We start from the raw sequence: 26,035 nt of genomic DNA on the forward strand, positions 1-26,035 counted from the left end.
TGGTGCTCTACTATTGAGGCCAAGTATCCATTTGAGCTGAAGAGTGAGAACTTGAAGGATGTGGGAATCAATCCATGGACATCCTACATCAGCTACATCCGCAGGTGAGTCTAAGAAAAACAAAAGAAAACAAATATTTCTGCACAGCAACATGAATGTCTCTTTTAAACTTACTTTTTTGTCTTCAGGTGTCCTCGCTCTCCACGGTTTGGGAAACCTTTTCGTCGGAAGACTGTCCATCCCACAAGTCATCCATTTTTGCCTTTGTCACTAATCTGAAAAAATAAAAATAAAAGTTGACAGCAAAGTATCTCTTGTTCTATTATGTGACCTTGACTTTGATTTATAAGTAATATTTTTTTAATTCTAAAAAGTTTTTTGTAAAGGGATGTGGCTATGCACACGCACTATGATCGCTGCAACAAGGCGAGACATCACATACCAAGCCAATACGAAGGCGACCGGTCGGGGCGGGGCTTTTTCCGCAAGTTGGTCCCAAACCTACTCCATCCTGTCAGAGACCACAAGAAAAACGCCTTACTATACATGGTCATTTTTTAAAGAAAAACGCCTTACTATACATGGTCGTTTATTTAAGAAAAAAGCCTTACTATACTATGTCGCTTTAAAAAAAAAAAGCCTTACTATACTATGTGTTTTTTTTTAAAGGCCTACTATACTATGTCGTTTTTTTAAAGAAAAAAAGCCTTACTATGTCGTTTTTTTTAAATAAATAAAGCCTTGTTATACATTGTGTCATAATTTTACGAAAGAAAAGCCCTATGTCGTTTTTATGAAAAAAGGCCTTACTTTACTGTCATTTATTTTAAAAAAAAAGCCTAACCATACTGTCGTTTTTTAAAAGAAAAAAAGCCTTACTATGTCGTTTTTTATAAATAAAGCCTTGTTATACATTGTGTCATTTTTTAAGAAAAAAAAAGCCCTATGTCGTTTTTACGAGAGAAAAAAGCCTTACTATACTATGTCGTTTTTAATGAAAAAAAGCCTTACTTTACCATGTCGTTTATTTTTAAAAAAAGCCTAACTATACTATGTCGTTTTTTAAAGAAAAAAGCCTTACTATACTGTCGTTTTTTAAGAAAAAAGCCTTGTTTTACATTGTGTCATTATTTTACGAAAAAAAAGCCCTATGTCGTTTTTATGAAAAAAGGCCTTACTTTACTAGGTCATTTATTTTAAAAAAAATGCCTAACTATACTGTCGTTTTTTAAAGAAAAAAGCCTTACTATACTATGTCGGTTTTTTTTAAAGAAAAAAAGCCTTACTATGTCGTTTTTTATAAATAAAGCCTTGTTATACATTGTGTCATTTTTTAAGAAAAAAAAGCCCTATGTCGTTTTTACGAGAGAAAAAAACCTTACTATACTATGTCGTTTTTAATGAAAAAAAGCCTTACTTTACTATGTCGTTTATTTTTAAAAAAAAGCCTAACTATACTATGTCGTTTTTTAAAGAAAAAAGCCTTACTATACTGTCGTTTTTTAAGAAAAAAGCCTTACTATACTATGTCGTTTTTTATAAATAAAGCCTTGTTATACATTGTGTCATTATTTTACGAAAGAAAAGCCCTATGTCGTTTTTATGAAAAAAGGCCTTACTTTACTATGTCATTTATTTAAAAAAAAAGCCTAACTATACTGTCGTTTTTTAAAGAAAAAAGCCTTACTATACTATGTCGTTTTTTTTTTAAAGAAAAAAAGCCTTACTATGTCGTTTTTTATAAATAAAGCCTTGTTATACATTGTGTCATTTTTTAAGAAAAAAAAAGCCCTATGTCGTTTTTACGAGAGAAAAAAGCCTTACTATACTATGTCGTTTTTAATGAAAAAAAACCTTACTTTACTATGTCGTTTATTTTAAAAAAAAGCCTAACTATACTGTCGTTTTTTAAAGAAAAAAGCCTTACTATACTGTCGTTTTTTAAGAAAAAAGCCTTACTATACTATGTCGTTTTTTTTATAAATAAAGCCTTGTTATACAGTGTCATTTTTTCACGAGAAAAAAAGCCCTATATTGTTTTTTAAGAAAAAAGCCTTATTTTATTATGTCGTTTATTTAAAAAAAAAAAAGCCTAACTATACTATGTCGTTTTTAAAGAAAAAAGGCCTTACTTTACTATGTTATTTTTTAAAGAAATAAAGCCTTACTATAGAAGGTCGTTTTTATTCAAAAAAGCCTTACTATACATGGTCGTTTTTTAAGAAAAAAGCCTTACTATTGCTGGTCGTTTTTTATTTTTTTAAAAGCCTTACTATACATGGTCGTTTTTTATTTTTAAAAAAGCCTTTCTATACATGGTCGTTTTTATTTAAAAAAGCCTTACTATACATGGTCGTTTTTATTCAAAAAAGCCTTACTATACATGGTCGTTTTTTAAGAAAAAGGCCTTACTATACATGGTCATTACCAAAAATAAATCAAGTCGTCAGATATGACCAATATTACTGGAGAGAGTGTCTTTCCACAATTAGGATTTTCGTTTTATGACAAATGGTCTATAAAGGAATTTCGAATTGGAAAAGTCATCATTGAGCCGTCTTCTTTTCTGTCCTAGTGCGATCTTTGAAACGATTATTTGACATGTGGATTCTCAGGTGCCCAATAGGTACAATTGTGGTGGTTAATAAAAAATTATACTTGTAAATATTCTCACACTTTTGAAATAATAAAATTCTAATTAAACAACACGTTTAGATTTATTTTTAATGTCCATACATTTTTTGGGACACCCTGTATATATATCTATATATCTCTATCTATATCTCTATATCTATACCTCTATATCTATATATCTATATCTATATATCTAAATCTATATATCTATATATATCTATACATCTATATCTATATTTTTTATGACTTTTTCTAATCTATTCTATTAGGTTTACAATGTCTTTTCCTGTGTCTGTGTTTTCACCTTCTTGTTTTCTTGCTACTGCAACAATGAATTTCCCAAGTAGGGGATGAATAAAGTTTAATATAATCTAAAACTTGGCTCTTGGTTTTATTATTGACCCCTCATCTAAGTCGAAATCCATCAAAAATGTAATTAAATGAAGAGGAAAATTGACTTTTTTGGACACTGTTTAAAACTTACCTGATTCAAACTAAACTATTTTTTTGTAAATGGCCATATGTGAGGTAAATGTAAACTTTCTTTTTGTGAGGCTGAAAATCGTCTGCTTTCCAATGGTGAGGATGTCTTCAGTTGATTATTTTATTTATTTCATATTGCACATCAACCTTTGGTTTGAAGGCAAATTTATAAAAATAAAGACACCTGTCAAAATTTCTGCAGGTTTCATTCTATACTTTTCACAGTGTAAGGAGGTAGTTGTCTTATCTATATTGCACAACAGAACAACAAAATTACTTTTTAAAATCATATTTCATATTCTGTTCTCTTATAAAGTAAGGTAACATAGTTACTTTCATATTTGAACACGGGGGAAAGTCATTTATCTACTTGAGAAGAAGCTTGAAGTTTAAATTTGAAACAAAAAGATGTGATAGTTATTGTGATAGTCATCAATATCGACTGATAATTGTTTTTATCGCGATTACTATTTTAATCATATCACCCAGCTCTATACATATATATATAAACACACAATTTCAAGAAAATGACTGCTTATGCATACCTATAAATCGCCAGGACGTCAGCAGAGGCAGTAGAGCAGTAGACCATGAAGCCTTCCTGGGTAGTCCTTGGAAGAGTGTCCGAAGCGTGGAAAAAGAAGCGTGGAAACCCAGTTTGGCGGATTCTGATGCCTATAAACGTACATATAGATCGTCAATATTAACAATATAAAGTCGTTCTCGTCAAAGTTTTATCATCAGGAATCATATAAACGCCCAAACTATTGCAAAATCTCCCAAAATGTTTATACCGACCTGTTGTCACCAAAGGTTGGCGTCTGCGTCTACGTGACCCCGAACCACTTCCGGTTTACGTCATGCAAAAAGAAGTAATGTAATGTTTTTAAGCTCATAATTGAATGACTTTTACTCCCAATATTTCTTAAATCTCCTAATATGGCGTGAAAAGCAATGTTGTGCTCACACAGACTTTACTTCGCCTACGGAAGTTGTTTGATTTCAAGAGTATCAACTCTTGAAATCAAACAACTTCCGTTTCACGTGACGTAAACACACGCACCTGTGTGATTGGCAAACACTGCACTATAGACCGGTGCACACTTCCTGGTGTACTGCTCACGTGACTTCCTCATTGAATCCATTAAGAGGAAAATTGATTGTTTTACACTGTTTAAACTTACCTGATTCAATTCCTAAACTATTATGTACAACTTTTTCAACAATAAACAGCACCCCAACTTAGTTGGATCAGTTCCAACTCCAATGTCAATTTAACACGCAGAAAAGAATATTATGCCAGGAAAATTATTCTGTATTCTACTGTAAGTCATTGCCATGGAGATGAAGCGAAGCACTTGCCATAATTAAACTTTTCTTCGCTCCTCTCGACGTCTTCGCCGCGAACGCATTTGGACTTCCGTGGGTGGTTTGCGTTCGCCCAAGCATTTAGATGTTGACCACGGGGGAGTTAAATATAGGTTTCAAGATGCTCTTGATGAAGTCTGCGTGTGTTGATGCCTATACAACTACCTTAAAGAGCGTGGCAAAAAAACTAATAATACAACTGTCTACATTCCACGACCACAAACAATATATATACATATATTTTGAGCGAATAAAAATGAAAACTGGGCTTCTGCCCTAGGGGTCAAATTTTGGGTTATAATGAACCTCTCCCCAAAGTTTAGATGTCTAGTAGGTTTTTTTTCCTGCCATGGTATTTTCTAGAATCCTCCATAATCGTATCATCAGTCACTGTTGGAGAAGAAAGATACTTGTTTCTGACTTCAATTCGCAAATATGATCAGGAGCTGGAGGCAGGCAGCATCAGCACCACAGCAAAATGCGCCATCAGACTGTTCAGCACCTCGGACAGATCCATCCACTGTCTTGCGTCGTATTGCCCACTCGTGGGAGTGGGAGGGGTTGCGCGCCCAAAGGAGGGGAGAAGATGCGGTCATTTGTTGCATTTGTGTAACCCCCCCCCCCCTCCAACCAAACCCCCCTCCCCCCAAAAAGTGATGCAGGAGCTGTAACGCCCACTCATTTTTCCTCTTTTTTTTCCTGAGCGCGTGGAAATAGATTGTGACACACGTGGTGAACTCCACCTCACGATCACACGCTCGTGGTTTATTTTCTAATTGAGTTGGCGGAGGGAGGGAGTGAGCTTCGTGCAAGTGGCCAAGCCACGACCCCCACCCACCCACTCAAGAGTGCCACGGTTGTCACGCTGGAAGGCAACGAGCTGTTGTCATTTTCTCATCCGTCTCGACTAAAACTCCCGAGAAGCTGTCGTGGAACCTGTTGGCCATCGGTGCGCGTGGAATATTTCCAAGCACTCCCCCCCACCGCGTCTCGTTTTGACTTGGAGATTTTTTAGGATCAACAAAATTCGATCGTGCTGCTGTTTTCCTGCGTGGGGAATCGGTGCGTTTTGGAAGACAAAAAAAAGAAGTGTGCATGCTGGAGGAGGATGTTGCAGCGAACAGGTTGGTGCTGAAAACTTGAGGAGGATGCCACGCCGGAGGAGCTCCTTCTCACATGCTCTGCGAGTGAATATGAAGACGTCTAGATGATGCTCGGCGTCGGAGGAACCCAGCAGGCGGTACTGACAGCAGCTCGTTGATGGCACTGCGCACCGGGAGGACTTGGTTCGGACGGGTCTTGCGCAGGGTCTCGCGGCTGCAGGGCTCCTGGTCCAGGCGCTCCAGCAGTCTTTTGTGTCTCTCCGCTAACCAGGAGCACGATCCGGGCTTCTCGTACCGCTGCCCCAGCCCCAGCCCCACCCCCAGCCCCGGCCACGGCCACGGCCCCGGCCCCGCAGGTGATCCCCTCGGCTACCGTCCTCGGTGCGCGTCCGCCTCCAGGCGCAGCGCACTCGGCTTCTTCCCTTCTCGTCGCACCATCCCGGGGAACACGAGGGGACATGAGCCCCTCACTCGCCGGCTCCTGGTGGCCATGAAGCGGCAAAACGTGCGGACCTTATCCCTGATCGTTTGCACGTTCACCTACCTGCTGGTGGGGGCCGCCGTCTTCGACGCCCTGGAGTCCGACTTCGAGATGCGGGAGAAGGAGCAGCTGGAATCCGAGGAGAGGCGCCTGCAGGGGAAGTACAACATTAGCGAGGACGACTACCGCAAACTGGAGAGCATCATCATGGAGGCCGAGCCGCACCGAGCCGGGGTGCAGTGGAAATTCGCTGGTTCCTTTTACTTCGCCATCACGGTCATCACCACCATAGGTAAATCGGCACCCTACCCCAAGTAGGCACATCACCCCTCTATTCTCACGCCTCAGTCTGTTTTTTTAAATCCACCTTCACAAAGTTTAGACGCACATTTAACGACTTTGCCTCGATTTTTACGCACCAGACTAGCGTGTAATTAGTTGTCATTATGTAACATGTGCTGCGTTTAACTCAACTTTTGCACCACGAGGATGCACTGCAGAGCCATGTTTTGAGCTCCATATTCATTTTTTCTTGCTTATTATGCTTCACGTGACTGATTTGGACACTATTGCGCAAGTCTGTTTTATTGTGGGAGAGACTCGCACGCCATAATTTGGCTGTGACGTCACAACACGAGACCTGCCAAAAGTCTATTTTCCCTCCCTGTTGGGTCTTGCTTCACTGGCATTGACAGTGATAGACGTCCATTTCAGGTGATTGCTATCAGCCCTCCCAGTCAAAACGGATTGGACGCCTATCGCCTAATTTTCAAGAACACCTCAAATTGATTCTCCTGATTTCATTTTTTTTTACATTATTATTATTATTATTATTTTTTAACAATACATATCACACCTGACATGGTTAACGTTTAACAACATTTGACCCCCCTCCCCTTTTTACAATCCCTCTTTAGAATACATTATGGAAAATTAAGGATGAACCGTGAGAGCCTAGCAAGATAAAAAAAAAAAACAGCCCCCCCTTACTCCCCTTCCTTCCCTACCCTGTTGCGTTTTTATAGCCCACGTTGATTGTTCATGATTTCCCACCGAAAGGGGACATAATTCACATCCGTTTGACTCTAATTGCCGGCGTACATTTGCGTCACGAAGATTTATTTCATGCAGCCGTACGTCTTCTTCTTCTCCTCTGCAAACGTGTTGACGGATCGTCTTTATCCGACTTGTTGCCCGTGTCCGCTTGAAACTTTTCCTCTCGAGCAAGAGGTGGGAAGGCCACTCCATTACGGGCAGTCACATGCTGTTATTCAAGGCGAGGGTTGGAGAGGCTAATGCACCGCCAGGCCTCGTCCTGCACTTTTTTTTTGCCAGGCAACACTGGAGAGGGGGGCCGCGGCCGGCGGCGGAGGCCGACGACTCTCCGCTCGCTGTTGTTTCCAGGCTACGGCTGCACAAGCCGCTGGAATATTCTCATTCTTCTGGGGAACTCACTTCCCCTGTGTGGAAATGATATTCCAAATATGCTCTTTGTGTTGTCAAAGATGGAACAATGGAGGATAGAGAAAGCCTTCTTGGAGTTGATTCAGTTCCCAGCTTCGGGTCCAAATAAAAATGGCCTCATTGGGTAAATGAGATCAAATTATTGGTCTGTGTTAGTCAGGTCACGATCGGATACTCAATATCGGTATGGGCAACCGATACAGCTATTTTTGGAGGATTGGACTGCATCGAATGTGGTCCAAGGATCGGATCCGATGTATTTCTGGTCACAGGTCGCTTTTTGGTTGCTGTAAATTAAACCACATGGCAAGATGTTAGCTAAGAGAGTGACTACATATCTTTAGAAACTAATCATAGTAACAGAGTAGCATAAAATATTTGTAAACAGAGCCTTTCCAGAGGAGACACCAGCAGGAATCATTTATAATAATAATAAAAAAGCTTCATCATGTACTGGTTACAATATTTTTTTGTATTATTTTTACCAAAATACAGGGGTGAGTGGTGTAGTGTATCCGCCTCACAGTTCTGAGATCGAAGGTTTTATCCCAGGTGGGTTACAAATATCCTGTGTGGAATTTGCATGTTCTCTGTGTGGGTTTTCTCTGGGTACTCGGGTTTCTGGTTGCCCTGATGCAGTACGGATGGTGAAATGGTATTTTTTTTGATAATATGCGTCATGATTACTTAAGCGAGTGTTGACTCTCGATCATGTTCAGCTCATGGTTTGAATGTTGGTTTTATCAAAGCCACAACTGCGAGGATTATTTTCTCGCAGAAATAATGGGAACGTCTTGCGTCCAGAGTCAAGCGCTGAAATTGAACGAGTGAAAAGCAACAGCGGCAAAGATAAGAGAACCATTTGGGCTGTGTCAACGGTGCTGCTTGTGGAAACTAATTATATCTGCTGTTATTGTACGGCTCTGTATGAAACCAAATACGATATCGATTAAGATAGCTGATGTTTTCAAGGCCAGAGCCAAGTCAGCAAACACACTACACACGATATTTTAGCCAGATGTCATATTTTTACGCAAACCCACAGACTGAAAAGAAGGGGTTTGACTAGTTTTTCAGATTTGAGTTGAATATTTTTGTTTTTGCATAATACAACAGAGCATTTGAATTGGTAGGTATACAGTTTATATCTGTCTTTAACTCTTTATTTTTCAACTTTTGCATCATTCTTTTGCTTTTAAATGATGGCTAATGTTGATCTTGGCTCATTTACGATGAAATGGGATTAGATTTATCTCTTTCAACTGGCAATGAATGTGTTAAGAGCACCTAAATTCATTATACTAGATTACATTGGAAGCAAGCACACATTAAAAAAAGTCCTGTAACTATATTGTTTAGTTGAATAGCTATAAGCCATTTAGGGCCATTTCCTGCATCGTTATTGTGCAGCAAATTCGTCGTAACGGCATTAACGAGTGCAATCTTATTTGATATGCACCGGGCTACAATGCTTGTAGTTGTAAAGTGCATCATAACACTCTTGCTACGTAATAGCGCAGCGGTGTGTTTTGATGTGCGGGTCATGAATAAACATGCATGCATACTAAACAAATGGGATAATATCATGTAAAACCATTAACATCCTATCTCACACATACCGCATAATGTGCTGTAACACATTTGGTCTCGACTCTTATAGTACGTAGACCTTCCAATTTGCGGAAATCCTGAATAATTGATATGTTATCATTTCATTGCAAAAAAATAAAATTCTGTAAAATCCATAAACACATTTTTAAAATATCTGCAAGAGTTTGTCAATACATTCTTCAACAGTGAATATGTGAGAGTCCACTGTGATAGTTTTAAAGAGATAAAACCCAGGAATTGTTTTTTTTTTTTACCATCAAACGTACAAGATAAAAAGAGACATCTGCAGGTGGGGGCATGGCGTAACTACACTCCTTTTGATAAGAACATGTTAGTTATTTTAACAACTGCTTTGTGCTTTCACTTTATCGCCTTAACCCTGAAAAAAATCCTCAAAAGTAGACACAACTCATTCCTCCCTCCCGCCTTCTCTTCTCCATCACTACTGACCTGTTGCTTGACTTTCTTGATTTCAGGGAGTAATTGCACAGAATGTGACACTTAGCCACGACAGCTGCGCTAACGTCTCTTTCTATAAGAGCGCCCGTGACCACACAAGGTGACGCTCACCACGTTGCCAGGAGACTAAAGTCATCTCGGCAAATATCAACTTATGTACGGGATATGTAAATGCTTTTATTAAGAAAACAAGTATTGTAGCACTAAAAGTACATATTCCATGTGTATAATATGACCTGAAGCAGATTTCCCTCTGAAAATTAGCTGTTTCATCAAGGGCATGAGGCTCTAGAGCCACATGTGGCTCTTTTCGTCCCTAATCTGAAATATGCCACATATTTCTAGACTTCTACATCGTCAACAAATAAACATGACCAGAATTCTACATGTATCTATGTTCCAATTAAGTACAATACCCACAAAGCCAGGTAGTACCCAATTAGCGACCCACTGTTTTCCGTTAACCTCTCTGTGTCGCCCGGGGAAGCCATTTTGACGAGTTCTCCTGACATCTGCCGACATTTTTTTCTAACACACCGGGGACCGTCGCTTACGCTCGCGGGGGAGCGCACAGCGGGTCCAGACCCGCCGTCCCCCGAGAGCCAAAGTCTGGTGGATGTCTCAGGAAGCGCGGAAAACATTTCCATCGATCCACGCCGCGGCCTCCATCAAGCTCACGGCGGGCGGCCTCGGCAAAGTGAAAATAATCTCCTGGCAGCAAAGTGCGGCGGCACGCCATTTTTCAATAAGCAGCCCGTCACGCTACGTGAACCACCGTCTCTATTCTATGAGGGATTCCAGCATAAATAGGCAGCCAGTATTTTTCACGATGACAAGAAAATGCTCCCATCAACTGCTTGATGATTTTAGCAAATAAGTCATTTCACGGAAAGTAACGCTGTTATTCTGGGTTTATTTCCGGTGGCTTATAGAGTTAACGTTTTATTCGTGCTAAAAGTGCTCCCTCCGATTGAAACATTGTTCCGATTCCGAACAGAAAGTTCGACAAAGTATCCAGATGTGAAGGCGGCCATTTTACGTCTCCCGCGGGGAGCAATTACCCTGTTTTGGGCGAGCTTGCCTCGCGGGCATCCTGCTGTCCACGAACCACTTTTGGGGCTACTTTTAAGGGGCCGGAGGGGGGTGGGGGGCTGAATTAATTACGAATGTGCTTCATTGCGGAAAAAGTCCCAAAACTTGCTTTCGATAAGCATTGAGTCTCTGCTGAGTTTGGCCTTGGAGATGTTCTGGTCTTGTTATCTTTGACAAGGCGGACTTGTTGATTGAGCTGCAGGTGGACCTGATGTGTCTTGGTTGGACAACATTTAAAGTGCTTGGTTGAGATGTTATCAGGTCTGACTAATGCCATTGAAATGTGCTTTCATTTGGGTGCATCACCTGGAAATGTGGCAGTGTGCTGTTTAATTGTTGCTGGTTTGATAGGCGTCCCTGTTCATATATCACTTTGCCTTGGGCCATGAGCAACAATGCATATGCAATGAGGAATGAAAAGCAGCTTGCGCAAACACAAAGAAAAACAGGCTAACCGGGTTTTATATTTAGTTTTGATTGGTTTGTGTTGTTCTATATCTTAAATGGCAGACGGCGGAAAAACTGGCATTTGTTATGTGTCATCATGAGTTGAACGTGGCCCTTTTTATATACGTGTCAAGTTAAAATGCCTGATAAGAAGACAAATCTCAGCATATAAAGTAGAAGACCCCAACCCTTATCAAAATATTTCAATTCATAAAAGCCCCTTATGTACACCAGAACTGATATTACGGCCTGAAAATTCAACATGGTCCAAATATACATGCAATTTTCCAACTCATACATCTGATCCAGTCCTAGCCATATTAGCAACATCTATCTATATAGTAGTGCATTTGCAGTTTGTCCTAGTGTTTTAAACTGATTATTTGATGAATAAACAAAGCAAACATTACTTACATGACCAAGAAACACCAGACAATATTCCCACAGCCAGACATGCTAAAACACAGGTTTTAGATACACAGCTAGGGGTTAATTATTAAATACACACACCTGGTCAGACAAGGTAAGGGAAGCCAGGAGGGACACAAGAGGCGAAAAGCACAAACCCAAAGATCATTTCTCAGCCAAATTCCCATTTTTTTGGCAATAGTCAAAAAGCGTACCGACGACTTCCCAAACGAGTCGAGTATGAAATCCACGTCTAAAATCGATGAGTACATTACAAATTCTGTAAGGGCTTCCAATGACCCGCAGATTTTTGCTATTGGCGGAAGGATTTGTTTGCAAGGCCAACCCCGCCCCCACCCACCCCCCACGATTTCTCCATGACCACCTGCTTCTAATTTTCTCCTGCTGGACGTTGACACTTATCTTCCCCGTGAAGCCTTTGCGCTGTAATGCGCTCCCACGTAGTCTTCTCACAACCACTTGAATCCGTGGGAGTGTGCGTGTGTGTGTGTGTGCACGTGTGTGTGTGCACGTGTGTGTTACTCCTCTGAGTTATCGCAAGCAACAGCGGCATGAAAATCGGCGTTGGCGGCTCACGAACAGCGTGTGGTCCGCTCGCTCCGAATTGCTATTTATTTCTTCCTTTTGGAGAAAAAAATACGAGTAGCGTCTCTGATGCTAAAAACAGCACCCCCGCAGGGAGGAAACAAATATGCAGCTATCGGCACGAGGGCTGACCCACACAGGTTGTAAACTTGGGAGATGAAAACCACGTGTCTTTGTGGAGTTGTCTTTGATTCTGTCATTACTCATGCATTACGTTCGTCATGTTTCGAGAAAAAAAAAAAGAGTTTGGCATTAAAAATATGATTATTTTGATACTTCTAAATATCAGCTTTTGAGTACAGTAAGTTATAATTGAAAATAATGCATTAAAAGTAAAGAAAAATGACAGACAAATGATTGTGCTTTAAATTGTAGTTTGTCTGAGCAAAATTATTGTTCAATTTTAATACATAGATCTATATTTTTCCACTACATTTCACTATATTTTAGTTGCTACTATCATATGGGGCTTAGTTTTTTTTTTTAAATGTAAGCTTTCTGTTCATATTTCGAGTTTTATCATTTTTCCTGCTATTTTTACTAGTTTGAATTTCAAATCAAAGTGAGGGAAAACAATCATTTTTCAGACAGAAAATAATAATTATTTCTTTCCGCGAATATCAGTAGTTTTTGAAAAATTCCATTTATTTATTAAGTATTGACTTCATTGAACATTTAATTTAAAAAAAAAGACAGGACATTTTAATTAAATTTGGGTCATAAAAGAACTATATATAAAAATGAGTTATTTTTAGCTCGTTTTTTTGCTGTACGGAATTACATTTAGGGGGGAAAAAAAGGATGTGAAGTGTGATGAACGCGGGCAGTTTTGAGTGTGACTTGCACCCCCGGGTCGGGGGCCACAACAGGCCAAGTGGTGTCACTTTTTCTGAGGAAGTGATTTCCGAATGAGAACGGCCAAGTGCCTGTTGCTTAGCAGCGCTCGCTTGGCCGTAATTCCTGACACGGGCCGATGAGCTTCATTAGGTGCCGGAGCCGTCGGTGCGGGCTTTGGCTGACACCTGGGACATACGCGGGCCAGCTTATTTCAAATCAAGACAAGGAAAGAGTATATTTGGATTTTTGTCATTCTAAGGCATAGGACATTGTTCCCAAAGCCCATTTTGTCAACAAACACAACACTTTTCTGAGCATATTTAACATAGTTATGCTTTACTAGACTATGGTGGAGAGTGAAAATACAGGCAGAACGTGTGAATATTTTATATCGGTTGAGAAAAATAGTCCTTATCAACATGCAGGAGCCATAGGTGACTGGAAATATTTATTTTTAGATTTATTTCCACACACGGTGCTCGTGTATAACGTCCATATCTAAATCCTTATCTAAATAATATCAGTTAGTGCAAAACAGATGCATTCATCCATTTTCTTATCTACACAAGGGTGGCAGGGGTGCTGGAGCCTATCCCAGCTAACTATGGGGAGTAGGCGGTGGACTCCATAAATTGGCAGCCAATCAAAAAGAGACAAACAACCAATCATGCTCCCATTCATCTAAGGACAATATTGAGTGCCTTTTGGGGATGTGGGAGGAAAACGAAGAACCCGGGGAAAACCCACGCGGGCAGGAGGATAACACGCAAACTCACTGGAACCCACCAGGGATTTGAGCCCTCGATCTCCGAACTGTGGGGCTGACATGCTAACCACTCATCCACCCTTCTTTTTTTGTTGTAATTTCTATATACCATTACTACATGACTGTAATAATCCTTTTTCTACTCAAACCGCGAGCTAATTTGTGACAATTTGTGAAGAAAGCAACGACCCCAAATCACAATCCCTCCGTTAAAATTAACGATGGTTGTTGCCATTGCTCCTAATGAGACTATAACACCTCGTCGGTAGCATTAAAAGTCTGTTACGGGCAAACATCTCTCTGCCGCTTCCTCTACACTAGACACGTTAAAGACTTGTAAATAATTCACTGTTCATTGGCATCCCTCTTGTCTCTTTATGCACGTAAAAGTTGGAGCTGCTGGAAATAGCTTTGATTCCCATTTGCATCTGTCCAAATGGTCTGGCGTGTTCCCGCCTCTCAGCTAAATGTCATTAAATGAACTCATTTGTTTGGCTGTGATGTGGATTCACTGCTGAATGACAGAAGAACACGCGCCTCGCTTCTTTGTTTTATTCATTCGCCAGTTTGTTAATAAATATTATACAATCATATCCCAATGCCAGCAGGTTGTCAAGTCTTCCACAGAATGCCGTTGCTTAGTAAGCGTCCGTTTTTTTTGGGGGGGTGCAATCACGCGCACAAACATTTCAAAGCGTGTGCGCTTGAAAGGGAGCAAATTACTGTCAAATGGAAATATTAAATTATAGTTCGCCTTGAAGTTTGCATGAGTCATTTCTTCACAGTCGTCTTATCTCTAGCCGCCAGTGTTGTTAGGCAAGTGAAAAAACTCCATTGTGGTGCTTTATAATGAGTTGAGATAAGTTGCCTGATGACTTCTTATTTATCAGTGGAGTGCTGCCTCGACTTATGAGGTTCAAGAATTCGGTGACACTCATTTATCAAAATGTTTCTTTGAAATCTGCGAGAGCTGTCCCAGAATCGATGGGCCAAAGTAAGAACTCATTGGCTGCCATTGATAGACGTCCAAGGAAGGTCAAACTATAAAAGTATAGTTGCAGCGTTTTACAAAGCGACAAGCGGTCGCCGGCGAGGATGTGCGCATAGATATATCGCAGCATTATAATCATATAAATCATTATAAAAAAGTTACAATCATATAAAAGGGTGATTCCAACAAGAACAAAAACCTCACAAATCTCTTTTTTTCTCTTCTTTTTAGAAATTCAGTTGTGAATCACTAAAATAAAGTTGCTGGCAATTTTTCTTTAAACAATGTAATTTGCATCAATAAATTTAAGGTGAATAAAGTTGGTCACACAATGAGACAATCTTTTAAGATTATTTCAATGGTTGCTAATGAGTTAAGACTTAAAAATGTAAACGGAATTTTTCAAACCCCATTTTTTTGACTTATCGGGCCCAATTTCTGAAAGATTCCAATCATGAACATCCACAAAAAATATATCTATTGCATTGCCGTCAAAAAAAAATGAAGCTTCAACTTTAACTGTGGCTGCGAATATCATTAAATCCGTCCCTGCTTTGTTTAAATAAGCTACAATTACCGCTGTCTTAATCCTAACCAAAAGCAGCCAAGTATAAAAAATGAAGACCAACAGACTTTGGCCACTTCTGCTTGAAGTTCCATCGACCCTTCAAAAAAAAAAGAAAAAAGGCCAACAAAGACGGACGCCTTGCACCAAGTGAATTCATTCCGGTTCATTTAGCCCGTAATTGCCAGCGCATGCGACCCGACGCTTCCTTTTACAATAACTACACCGGCCGGATAAGTCCACCAACATGAAATCCAGACATCTGAATGCAGCGGTGCGCTTTGCTATTAAAATTCTTTCCCTGAGGTGTTTGCATCTCATACCTGAGGTGTCTCACAGCCAAGACGTGTACCGCATCGTACCGAGAGCCGCCGCGAATGTTTTGTTCTCGCGCTCGACTTCCTGGGTACGAATGAACTCGTTAGCTGCTACTGACGGTGACCAACGTCCAATCCTTTTGCAACCAGAAACTTCGTTCAGAGTGATTAACGCTATGCAAGAAATAGTTTTTCGATAATTACCAAACATTCCTCAGAATTTACAATGACCCTTCACTGGTAATAAATCGACTATCACGGATTCACCACATCGCGGCTCAAATCCACCAAATATACACAAAAGTTTTACAGTGTAGGAACAATAATGCAAACAGTGTCTATCTTAAGGAGTTAAATAATCGTACATAGACGATTAAGTCTCATTAATATTAAATAGAGACCATATGCTACATGGCAGTTATTCACCAATCGTGATAAAGGAGGTATTACTGTACTTATTTAAGTTATTGCAGCGCAAGATTAGGCAGTCAAGTCAGACAAAATGTGACGTCTGCACGCTGCTGGTTAACCTCGCCGACATCCCTCAACTCACCTGATGTTTTCTTGCCTCCGAGCTGTTCTTGGCCTTCATTAAAATGCCAGAGCCCGTAGAAATGAACATCTCTGGGCTACGTTAGAAGGTTGGAGGCAGATTAACCTGTGGATCAGAAGAGCAAAAGACCCTGGTTAAGGCAAGTGTTCGACACTTGTAGCATTAATTGTGGGATTACGTGTGGGCCATGGTTTACATTATGAATATCACACCAACATATTTGCAATAGTGTGTTATGTCGCATATTCCTCGGCACTTAATTCCAAATTTGACACAATTTCGTGTTCCACCTTGGTAAACACAACGAGTCTCGACTACCGTTTTCCGTTGAGTCATCAGCGTTCCACTAAATATTTGCTATTGTACGATTTCAACAGTTATGGATCTTTGTGAGTCTTGATCGTTTGTTTGACAAGATTCTATCATTTCGTCAGTGTGTAAAAAAATCTGTCATACCGAGACACGCATGTCGCCCCTCTAATGGCGAACCAATCTGCTCTTTTCCCACCTTTAGCGACTTCAATTTAAATCCCTTCTCGGCATCAATAGATATGCACGATCCCCCCATTTAGCCGTCAATGCCATGGTACTATGACCTCCCCGGAGGCCAATTATCTTCAGGAAAATCAAAAGCATCCCTATTAAAGCAAAGTTAAGAGACCTTCTAGACTAGTTTTCCTGCTCTTTTTTTATTTTATTTTAACACCTATGTGCGAGCTGTTGGGAGCTAATGTATTTTCTAACTGCCACACTCGAAAGCTCCCATAAAGCGTGTCTGCTTTGCCCACTGGGATTCGGGTTGACCATTTTCTGCAAAAACGCCTCATGCGGTAAATGTTGCTGTTTTGTAGCGAGAGGAAAAAAACAAAAACATTTGGACGTCTTGATAAAAAACGGTTATTGCACGCTCACTCGAAGAGAGAAGGCTGTCCCTAATGGGCGAAAAGCAATGTTACACTTGATTATTAAGGAGCAGGACTGTTTTGATGGAATGATTTATTGGCTCCCTGGCAGGGAATTTCAGCAACTGTTGGGTCAAATTAGGACTATTCCTTGGTGGGTCTGGAAACCAAGTGAATAAGTTTAACATCAGTCAGAAATGGAAGTCATTTTAATCTTAATCAAGCATTCAGCCAGACTGTCGGCCTTAATTTAGTCTCCTTTTTGGGGGTTTTCCTTTTTTTTTTAAACGCCAACTGTTCATTTGGAGTGTTTTCGTATTGCGGAGTGGAAGTGGATCACTTTCTATAGTAGTTAAGATAACAAGTAGCAAAATGATCCATAAATGAAATTTAGAAAATGAAATATAACCCGGATGATTTGGAATATTTTTACATTTGTTTTGACACAATTGAAACAAACCTTGCAGAAAAAAAGAGAAAATCAAATCACAACTAAAATTGGGTGATCAACTTGTAGGAGTTTTGATGTATTTTAGCGTACTGAACAAAAATAATCCTTGCAGCATTATATCAGTCTAGTCAATATTAATGAAGTGAAATCTTCTAACGATATGCTCTCCGATTGCTTAAGACCTGAATGCGTACTTTCATTTGTCTTCTTGCCGCTCTGAACTCTCCTTTTCCTTGTTGATATATTCATTAGGCCTTGACGATTTGCATGATGAGATGATTGAAAAATGTGTGATGCTGTAACGGCGCGACATCATAATGGAATTCGCCCTTTCATGCTGTGTCAGTTCAATTTGAGCGCCAATGACTCAAAAAGTCCAGCGCTGCTGCGCCCTAAACACACACACACACACACATTGGTAGCATTTGTGTAGGCAGACGCTCCAAAAAAGTGTAAAGCAGCGAAACAAATGTTGACTCGTCAGCAAAGAGCTGTGGATTTGGTCACAGAATCATACAACAGGTGCTCTGCTTCGAGCCCAAGAATGGTGCAGCTTTATTTCCTCAATTTTTGAGTCTTTCAGGAATGTGGCCCATAAAAGAATCTTAAATAAAGCCTACATTCGGTTGCATTTCTGCATTTGAACACAAGAGGGAGGTGGTCCAATCCAAGTCAAAATGGATTGGAGTTAAAATACATTGACGTACTATTGCATGCAGCGCTTGACTTTCTCCAAGTGACCACGGATGACATCATCATTGCTTGCCGAATGACCTTTGGCATTCATTTGAAAGCATTCTCTTTGTTTTCATTTCTCCACAAAGAAAACACAAGCTTCACCTGTGCACACACGGCGAGAGTACAAAAGCACCTGCGTACGGCACAAATAATGCGTTTTTTTTTAAAGAATGGTGCTCTTCATGTCGTTAAAAAAATAAAAAATCATCGCTGATAAAAACTATTATGTGTACCAATACAAACACACCACATACACTTTTACTATGAATGCAACCGACATTTTTAAATGATTTATACTTGATAAAAGTTGCTTGAGATTTTCTGGGTCAGACCCTTCCTTTCAAAATTAAAGCATTGAAGTGATCAAAATGACAGGGGGAGTTGTTTGACTGCACTTTGTGAACGCACGCAATTTTATTCTCACAATTGCGATGACGTACGCCGGTGCGGCTCGCGACACGTTCCTCGTAATAGAGCGCTTAAAAAGTCTGCGATATTTGCGAGGACCATAATGGTTGTGAGTCAGCAGCTTAAGTTTCATCAGCTAAAAGCGTCACTGGCTCGGCATTGGCCCTCCCTCTTCCAAACTCATCTAACTCCCTGCAAACTAATTGGATAGTGCCCCCCTACCAACGAGGCGCGTGCCAGTTCCACCTCCAAAAATGCTTTGGCAGCTTTAAACTTCCAACTAATGGACTTTCTTCTTCTTCTTCTCCTCAGGCTACGGGCACGCGGCGCCGGGAACGGACGCCGGGAAGGCCTTCTGCATGTTCTACGCCGTCCTGGGTATCCCTTTGACTCTGGTGATGTTCCAGAGTCTGGGCGAGAGGATGAACACCTTCGTCAAGTACCTGCTGAAACGCATCAAGAAATGCTGCGGCATGAGCATCACCGACGTCTCCATGGAGAACATGGTGACGGTGGGTTTCTTCTCCTGCATCGGCACGCTGTGCATCGGCGCCGCCGCGTTCTCACACTACGAGGACTGGAGTTTCTTCCAGTCCTACTACTACTGCTTTATCACCTTGACCACCATAGGCTTCGGGGACTTTGTGGCCTTGCAGAAGAACAGGGCCCTGCAGAAGAAGCCCCTCTACGTGGCCTTCAGCTTCATGTACATCCTGGTGGGCCTGACGGTCATCGGGGCCTTCCTCAACCTGGTGGTGCTGCGTTTCCTGACCATGAACAGCGAGGACGAACGGCGGGACGCCGAGGAGCGAGCCTCGCTGGCGGGGAACCGCAGCAGCATGATCATCCACATCCAGGACGAGTCGCTGCAGCGAGGGAGGCGGCGGGGGGCCCGCGAGAGCCACCGGGACGAGATGGCCGACTTGCACTCGGTGTGCTCCTGCATGCGCTACCGCTCGCACGAGCTGTCCACCTCCGGGGCGCTGATGGGCGGACTGGGATGTGCCTTCTCCAACCAGAACTCGCTGGCCTCGCAGCTCAACCCGGGTCACTTCTATCACTCCATCTCCTACAAGATTGAGGAGATCTCACCCAGTACGCTGAAGAACAGCTTCTACCCGTCGCCCATTAGCTCGGTGTCGCCGGGCCTTCACAGTTTCACGGAAAAAGTCCAGCTGATGAGGAGGAGAAAGTCCGTCTAGTCTGCCCTGACCTGACAAGCACTTTCCCATTTCTTTTGCTTTGACTTTTTGTGCTCCTGTTGGACGACAGCCCCATGGGATGAAAAAGCATGAAGCATGGATGTCTATTTTTTCAAGGGATTACCACACAGGACCACTCAGACCTTCCGGATGGACTCAAAAAAACAAACAAACAAAAAAAAACCAATTGTCTACAAATGTTGGCTTTCCTACCGTATGATGCACACTTGGGGAAATGCTATTTTTCAAAAGGGAGAACACTGCTTTCACCTCAGCTCAAAAACCGCCGCCGAGATGCAGAGGAGGATTTTCTACAAGCCATCACACACACACACACAAATGTCGTCGCTAATATTAGCATGTGCATTTACAGTAATAATCGATGGCCCGTATTTTCTGACACAATTTTGTCTTTCCTCAACCAGATTTGTTCGCCATCCAAAGGATCGTGCAGATAATACACAAACATTTGTGGCAAATCCCCAGATTTAAATACAATAAAGCATTAATTTCATGTGGGCCGGGCCATTTTAGATATAATATTTACATATTTTTTTAATCGGATTAACAGAACTGGATCAAAAGCCCTAAATATTCATTTTTTTATATAGATCTAAAACAATGTTTATTCAAGCTTTATTTTCTTTTTTCTTTTAATCATTTCTTTTTCATTTCAAAAGGAAACAAAATATTTTTTAATGTTCAATAATAATGTGGAAAACAGAAAATATTTTCATATATTTATTTTTAGGTTTTACAAAATACTTTTTGAACTAAAAGCACAAAAAGAAAAAAAATGATTAAAAAATTGCAATGATGTACTTAAAAAGGGGAAAACCAGAAAATATAATGTACATCTATAATCTTCATTTGAATTTGATCCTAATACAGAAAGTTGGCACTCATGATTTACTGTCTCGGGCCGCACAAAATGATGCGGTGGGCCAGATTTGGCCCCCGGGCCACCCCTTTGACACCTGTCTTTTACCCACTAAAGACTAAATGAAATGTTATATTACTCGATAAACGGTAAAACATTGAGAGTAACAATGTAATCCACTCCAAATTAAAAGGCAAATATTTTAGCAGCATCCGCACGATCCTTTGGATTTTTGTCAGAAGAACTTTCTTACATTTGAAATAAATGTGTCACCGTCAGGCCACGCCTTTCATGGTTTCTGACACATTCCTTTTTTTGTGTGTGTCTTCAAAAAAAATACGCTTTACTGCATTTTAACGTTCCTACTGGTCAAACTCGCCAATAACGTTCGCTCTCAGGTTTGAACCAATCGCCTTGTTTTGATTTTAATGCTTTGCTTTGCTCCTCCTTAAAATGCCACACAGTGTACATAGCTACCTTACCTTCAAATATTCCAAGAAGTTTTCCAAACGAAAGACTACTGAGGTGCATCATCTCGCCAGGCCGGCCGGGTCTCCTTTGTAGATATTTGAGGCCATTGTGGCCTCTTTTAAAGCCCAATCTGCCTTTTTTTTCTCTCACATTCAGCCAATCCATGTCACAATATCGTTCAACATTGAGCGTGGAAAGGATTAGGATTAAAACCCAAATGCAGGGAAGCAATCAAGGACATGGAATGGAGTGCTCTAACAAAACTTTAACAACTAAGGCAGGAATCTTCATAAAATATCAAGTACTTGGAATGAAATAAAAACAAAACTGGCATGAAAATACATGGAGAAATGAGGACAACATGGCATGGCAACATAGCATAACCCAAACAAAGCAGAAAAGGGTTGATTACAAAGTACACACACCTGATCACATTAAGGGAAGGGAAACCATGAGGGACAAAATAGGCAAAAACATACAAACCATCCCAAAATACACCAATAATAGCATTTCAACAGTATATCATTCAGATTATAGCTTTTCATAAGATGCACAAGACTAAAAGCTATTTTTCCCTTCCTTGATTAAGTTATAGCAGATGGGAAATCATATTTATTGGTTGAAATTCCTTGTTCATCCTGCCTTGTCTTATCACATGGGAAAACACAATCGCCACAATGCTACTTTGGGTAGAAATCTTAAATTGAGTCATGCTAAATGTACGCAGGTGTGCCAGATAAAACTTGTTTCATTATGGGAACATGACCGACCGACCGGCTTCTATGTTTGTATCAAGCTTTGGAATAAACACACATACAAAAAAATGTATTTTTTACACATTTGCGTATACGTGCCTTGAAAGTGGGCAAGTGGGCATTTAGGATTAACACACTTACACACTTAAAACTGATTACAGCGACATTTTATTTATAGTTTTGATGTTTTCATAATTTGTGTCTTCGCAGTCCTGTAAAATTTTACTTAAATTCACCGCAACACTCTATTTGTTTATTTTTTGTTGTTGTTGATCCTGCTATTTTCAAGTGCAATTTCTTTTATTTTAGAACCAGAAATTTATTTTCATATCAGTTATCTGGCGTATCATCAGTGTAAAAATCATTATTATACCGTTAAGTACGAAGACAAAGGTCAACATTTAAGCCACTTATTTTTAAAAGCACACCATTTTTAAATGACAACTTCATCATTCTTTGCAGTTTAAACTCCAAAATAACCCCAAATTTACCCTTAAAAAACCAAAATGTGAGAGTTCTCAGCCAAATTGAATTATCCCAGTGAAAATATCCACCACCAATTTGTACTTGTAAAGAAAAAACAAAGCAAGAAACCAAAAATATGAGAGTTCTCAGCCAAATTGAATTATTTCAGTGGAAATCTCCAGCGCTAATTTGTTCACCGCGAGCCAAATGTCACATCATTTCCCCGGCCCACTCCTCATCCACCACATGCGCGCATATGACTGGGATTTGTTAGCTGCCATGCCACATGTTACGCTTACGGCCCTCGACAGACGGCGCGCTCGCGGGCCCACGCCGTCGCTGGCATAAGGCACGTTGCGTTTTCACCCCAAACGTCTCAAAAGCTGAGATAAACTGTTGCTTTGCATGTGGCAGCGAAAGCCATTTCGTGTTCCGTGACGGCTTTATGTCTGTGACTGAACAAATCAGGTGTACCGTCGTCGCCAGGCCGAAAGTAAACGGACCATCTACGTAGTTTATTTGAATGTTGACTTTTCCCTTTGCACCTTTTCGGGGGGTTCTTTTTCGAGTCTGTGCATGATTCGGTGCGGGTGACTCACGTGGCACTGCTGGGTCGAGCCATAGCACACTTTAATAATAAAACCCACAAATGCTAAGCTTCTGAAAGCCTTCTGTCTTCTTCTGTTACGGCAGATACGCTCAAGACTTGCGTGATATTAATTTGGGGAATTGACTTTTTACTGGAGAGAAACTTGGGCTTTGCATGTTTTTTTTTATCAATCACAGCCAAGAATTTTGACCCTCAAGGGTTATTTGCATGGTAATTTTTTTTGTTCCGTGTACCAGTAAGTGTGAGGGGTCGTTGGTTCAACCAAAATCAAATACCGGGTATTTTTAAATGCAAAGATGATTTATCCATAACCATTTTTGAGGCAAAATTGAAGTATGGGTAAATAAGAACCATGTTTCACAATTTTCATAGTCATACAATTGCAATATTTGCCTTACTGTATATTAAATTGCTTTTATATTATGCTGTTCGTTGTAAGAGTTAGTTTTTAAAGGACAGCAATATTGTCAGAAAATCTATTCTCATTCCATTATGGCCTAGACCAAGGGTGTCAGACTCGGGTTGGTTCGCGGGCCGCATTAACGTCAACTCGATTTCATGTGGGCCGGACCATTTTAGATATAACATTTAGATATTTTTTTTTATAAATGGATTAAAAGAACTGGATCAAAAGCCCTAAATATTCATTTTTTTATAGATCTAAAACAATGTTTATTTGAGCTTTTTTTTTCTTAGTAAGAGAAAATCATTTATTTAATAATTTGTTTTTCATTTCAAAAGGAAACAATTTTTTTAAAATTATGTTCCATATTAAAGTGGAAAACAGAAAATATTTTCATATATTTTTAGATTTTACAAAATGATTTTTGAACTAAAACACAGAGTAAAATGGATTGAAAATTTTCAATTATTGATTTAAAAGGGGGAAAATCAGGAAATTTAATATACATCTATAATCTTCATTTTAATTTGATCCTAAAACAGAAAGTCGGCACTCATGATTTACTTCCCCGGGCCACACAAAATGATGCGGCGGGCCAGATTTGGCCCCCAGGCCGCCACTTTGACACCTGTGGTTTAGACTCCTAAAACTTAAAATAAATCTCATTCACTGACAGCCTTTCTACTTCTAAGTCCATTTAAGTACTACATTTAACTTCCATAACCGTCATTGGCAATTACCAGGACTAACTAGCCAGCTAAACTAACAAGACTAACCACACGGTTCCAGGTCGCGACACTTGTACCGAAAGGTCACGGCTACTTTTTTGGTCTTGGGAAAACAACAACTTTTAGTGCAACAGTTCCAGGAAAGACTTTCCCTTCTGTCGTTGCAAAAAATACACAAGCATTTTCTTTATTTTGCCGCTTTCCCATGTGCGGCGCAGCTGCGCCTTTAGTAGGTGGGTAAATGAGCGGCCGTAATTACAGCGCACGCCGTGCAAACGTCAGGCCGGGAAAAAGGGGACACAATAAGAGCGCGAGCGGAGCGTGGGGGGGCGTTTTTGGGGCCCGCTCGCTCTGTCCAAGGCTGTAATTTGGTAGAGGGAACAATCACGTAAACTTAAAAAAAACGGATCATCGCATTAAACAGAAGCACACGTAATACCAGTTTTTTTTTATTTTCTATCCAAGATCCGAGGCCAGTAGTAGAAGAAGAGTCTTGAGATGTTTTGTCGGAAAGCCCAATGGCTTGTTTGCCACCAGCTCATCCGTCGTGGAAAGTCAACACCGGTCGGCCTCCCAAATTCAATAAATGAGCCCCATGTGGGTGTAATGGAGCTAAAATTACAACTGGCGATTGGGATTGCGGAGGTTGACGCGGTTCCTGCCAGGAGCGCTCGGGCCTCACAACCTGTGGAAAGCTCTCTGAAATAGAGCCGGAGAATGCTAGCAGACTGAGGAATCTTCTTCATTATCACGCCCTGATTAGAGAGCGAAGCGATCCCAGAAGGAATTAAACAGGAGGCAATCGAATCTATGTAAATCTTCAAATGTAATATTGCTTGTTTTGTTGAGAGGTACTTTATCCCTTCACTCATTAAAGTACTTCAGACGAAATTCAAAATACAGCTGGGAATCGAACCATGCCTGTTCTCACCAAAGTCCAGCAAGTGAACCTCTACACTATCAGTTGGCATACTTGATAGATTGTCATGGTTATTAACGAATACCTAAAAAAAACTTCAAGATATACACATACGTACATATACATAAATGTATACTATATTAAAATAAATACACTCAGTCATTTTACATTGTGTATGACAATGATGCTCAGTCCCAATTGAGGTCTTTGGCATCACCTAGTGGCAAAATGCAGACACATAGGCTGATGTAACCTTCCAAATGAGTATAAAGAGCATCAATACATGCAAAAGTCATGACAAAAAATATATAGAAATAAGGGCTACTTTTACTTATTAGTGAGAGTAATCTGTTTAATCCCATTAAGGCTTCTTAAACCGGTTTGACCAGCAGCAATCGTGTTTTCCACAACAGGAGATGAGAAATGAAGAAAACATGAAGGAAGACGTTTTGTGCATTAGTCCGGATTCTTACTAATCATGGTCGTGCGTTTATCGAGACATGACATCTTTTCTTCAGTATATTCCTCGACATGCAAAACAATGCCAAGCGCCCAAGTTAAAAGTACCGCCTGGCGTCCGAATAGTCAACAAAACCGTGGCCCTTTGGCTAAAAATGGCGGCCATTCCAAAACACCTGGCTGGCATTTGTCAACGACACATTGACAGGAGGCCACGGGTCATCTTACGGCGCCCTCGGGCTCGCAGTTGCGCCCGGCGCCTCTGAAATTTCCGGGCCCGGAGTCACAGAGGGGACCAATGAGGTCCCCCTATGCGTGCTGGGAAATTCTCAACAATGCATGGCAGGGGATCACATCCTGATTCTCGCTCTACTTGATGGCTCTTTCGCAACGAGGTCTTCAAAAAATAAAAACCGATTGATTTCAATTAAGTTTTCTAGACGTGGGAGAATGAAAGCT

General features: G+C 40.6%; 2 protein-coding genes and 2 long non-coding RNA genes across 9 annotated transcripts in view; 2 read left to right on the plus strand and 2 right to left on the minus strand.

Moving 5' to 3' along the window:
* trappc9 (trafficking protein particle complex subunit 9) overlaps window positions 1-310 on the plus strand; it is an 85,512-nt gene extending 85,202 nt beyond the window's left edge. For all 5 annotated transcript variants that reach the window (XM_077590345.1, XM_077590346.1, XM_077590342.1 and 2 more), the window contains 2 exons: window positions 1-104; window positions 189-310. The exon at window positions 1-104 is cut by the window's left edge and continues 1,016 nt beyond it. The gene's annotated coding sequence lies outside the window, so the exon portion shown is untranslated. The remainder of the gene's footprint in view (window positions 105-188) is intronic.
* The window catches only part of LOC144066934 (uncharacterized), a 9,954-nt gene extending 2,937 nt beyond the window's left edge, over window positions 1-7,017 (minus strand). The window contains exons 1-7 of one of the 2 annotated variants that reach the window (XR_013297792.1): window positions 6,295-7,017; window positions 6,133-6,219; window positions 3,916-3,962; window positions 3,663-3,792; window positions 443-511; window positions 175-275; window positions 1-110 (exon numbers count right to left, since the gene is read on the minus strand). The exon at window positions 1-110 is cut by the window's left edge and continues 16 nt beyond it. This is a non-coding gene — a long non-coding RNA (uncharacterized LOC144066934). Of the gene's footprint in view, window positions 111-174; window positions 276-442; window positions 512-3,662; window positions 3,793-3,915; window positions 3,963-4,479; window positions 5,099-6,132; window positions 6,220-6,294 lie in introns of those variants that run through there. The other variant, XR_013297793.1, reaches the window with a different exon arrangement.
* kcnk9 (potassium channel, subfamily K, member 9) lies at window positions 5,158-22,248 on the plus strand. The gene is made up of 2 exons (XM_077590352.1): window positions 5,158-6,361; window positions 18,997-22,248. Exons 1-2 carry the CDS (start codon window positions 5,746-5,748, stop codon window positions 19,884-19,886), a joined length of 1,506 nt encoding a protein of 501 aa, XP_077446478.1. The 5' UTR covers window positions 5,158-5,745; the 3' UTR covers window positions 19,887-22,248.
* Window positions 7,083-21,652, minus strand: LOC144066935 (uncharacterized). Its single transcript, XR_013297794.1, has 3 exons — window positions 21,249-21,652; window positions 16,186-16,290; window positions 7,083-7,820 (listed from the first exon to the last, which is right to left on the minus strand). It is a non-coding gene; the product is annotated as an uncharacterized LOC144066935 (long non-coding RNA).
* Window positions 22,249-26,035: the final 3,787 nt, after the last annotated feature.

This window comes from Stigmatopora argus, chromosome 21 (genome assembly GCF_051989625.1).
Source record: "Stigmatopora argus isolate UIUO_Sarg chromosome 21, RoL_Sarg_1.0, whole genome shotgun sequence".
In the NCBI taxonomy this organism is placed as follows: Eukaryota; Metazoa; Chordata; class Actinopteri; order Syngnathiformes; family Syngnathidae; genus Stigmatopora; species Stigmatopora argus.

Coding starts and splice junctions, on each gene's coding strand:
- kcnk9 (XM_077590352.1), top strand. CDS start 5,746: ATGGCACTGCGCACCGGGAGGACTTGGTTCGGACGGGTCTTGCGCAGG. Junction 6,362..18,996: donor CACGGTCATCACCACCATAG/GTAAATCGGCAC, acceptor TCTTCTCCTCAG/GCTACGGGCACGCGGCGCCG.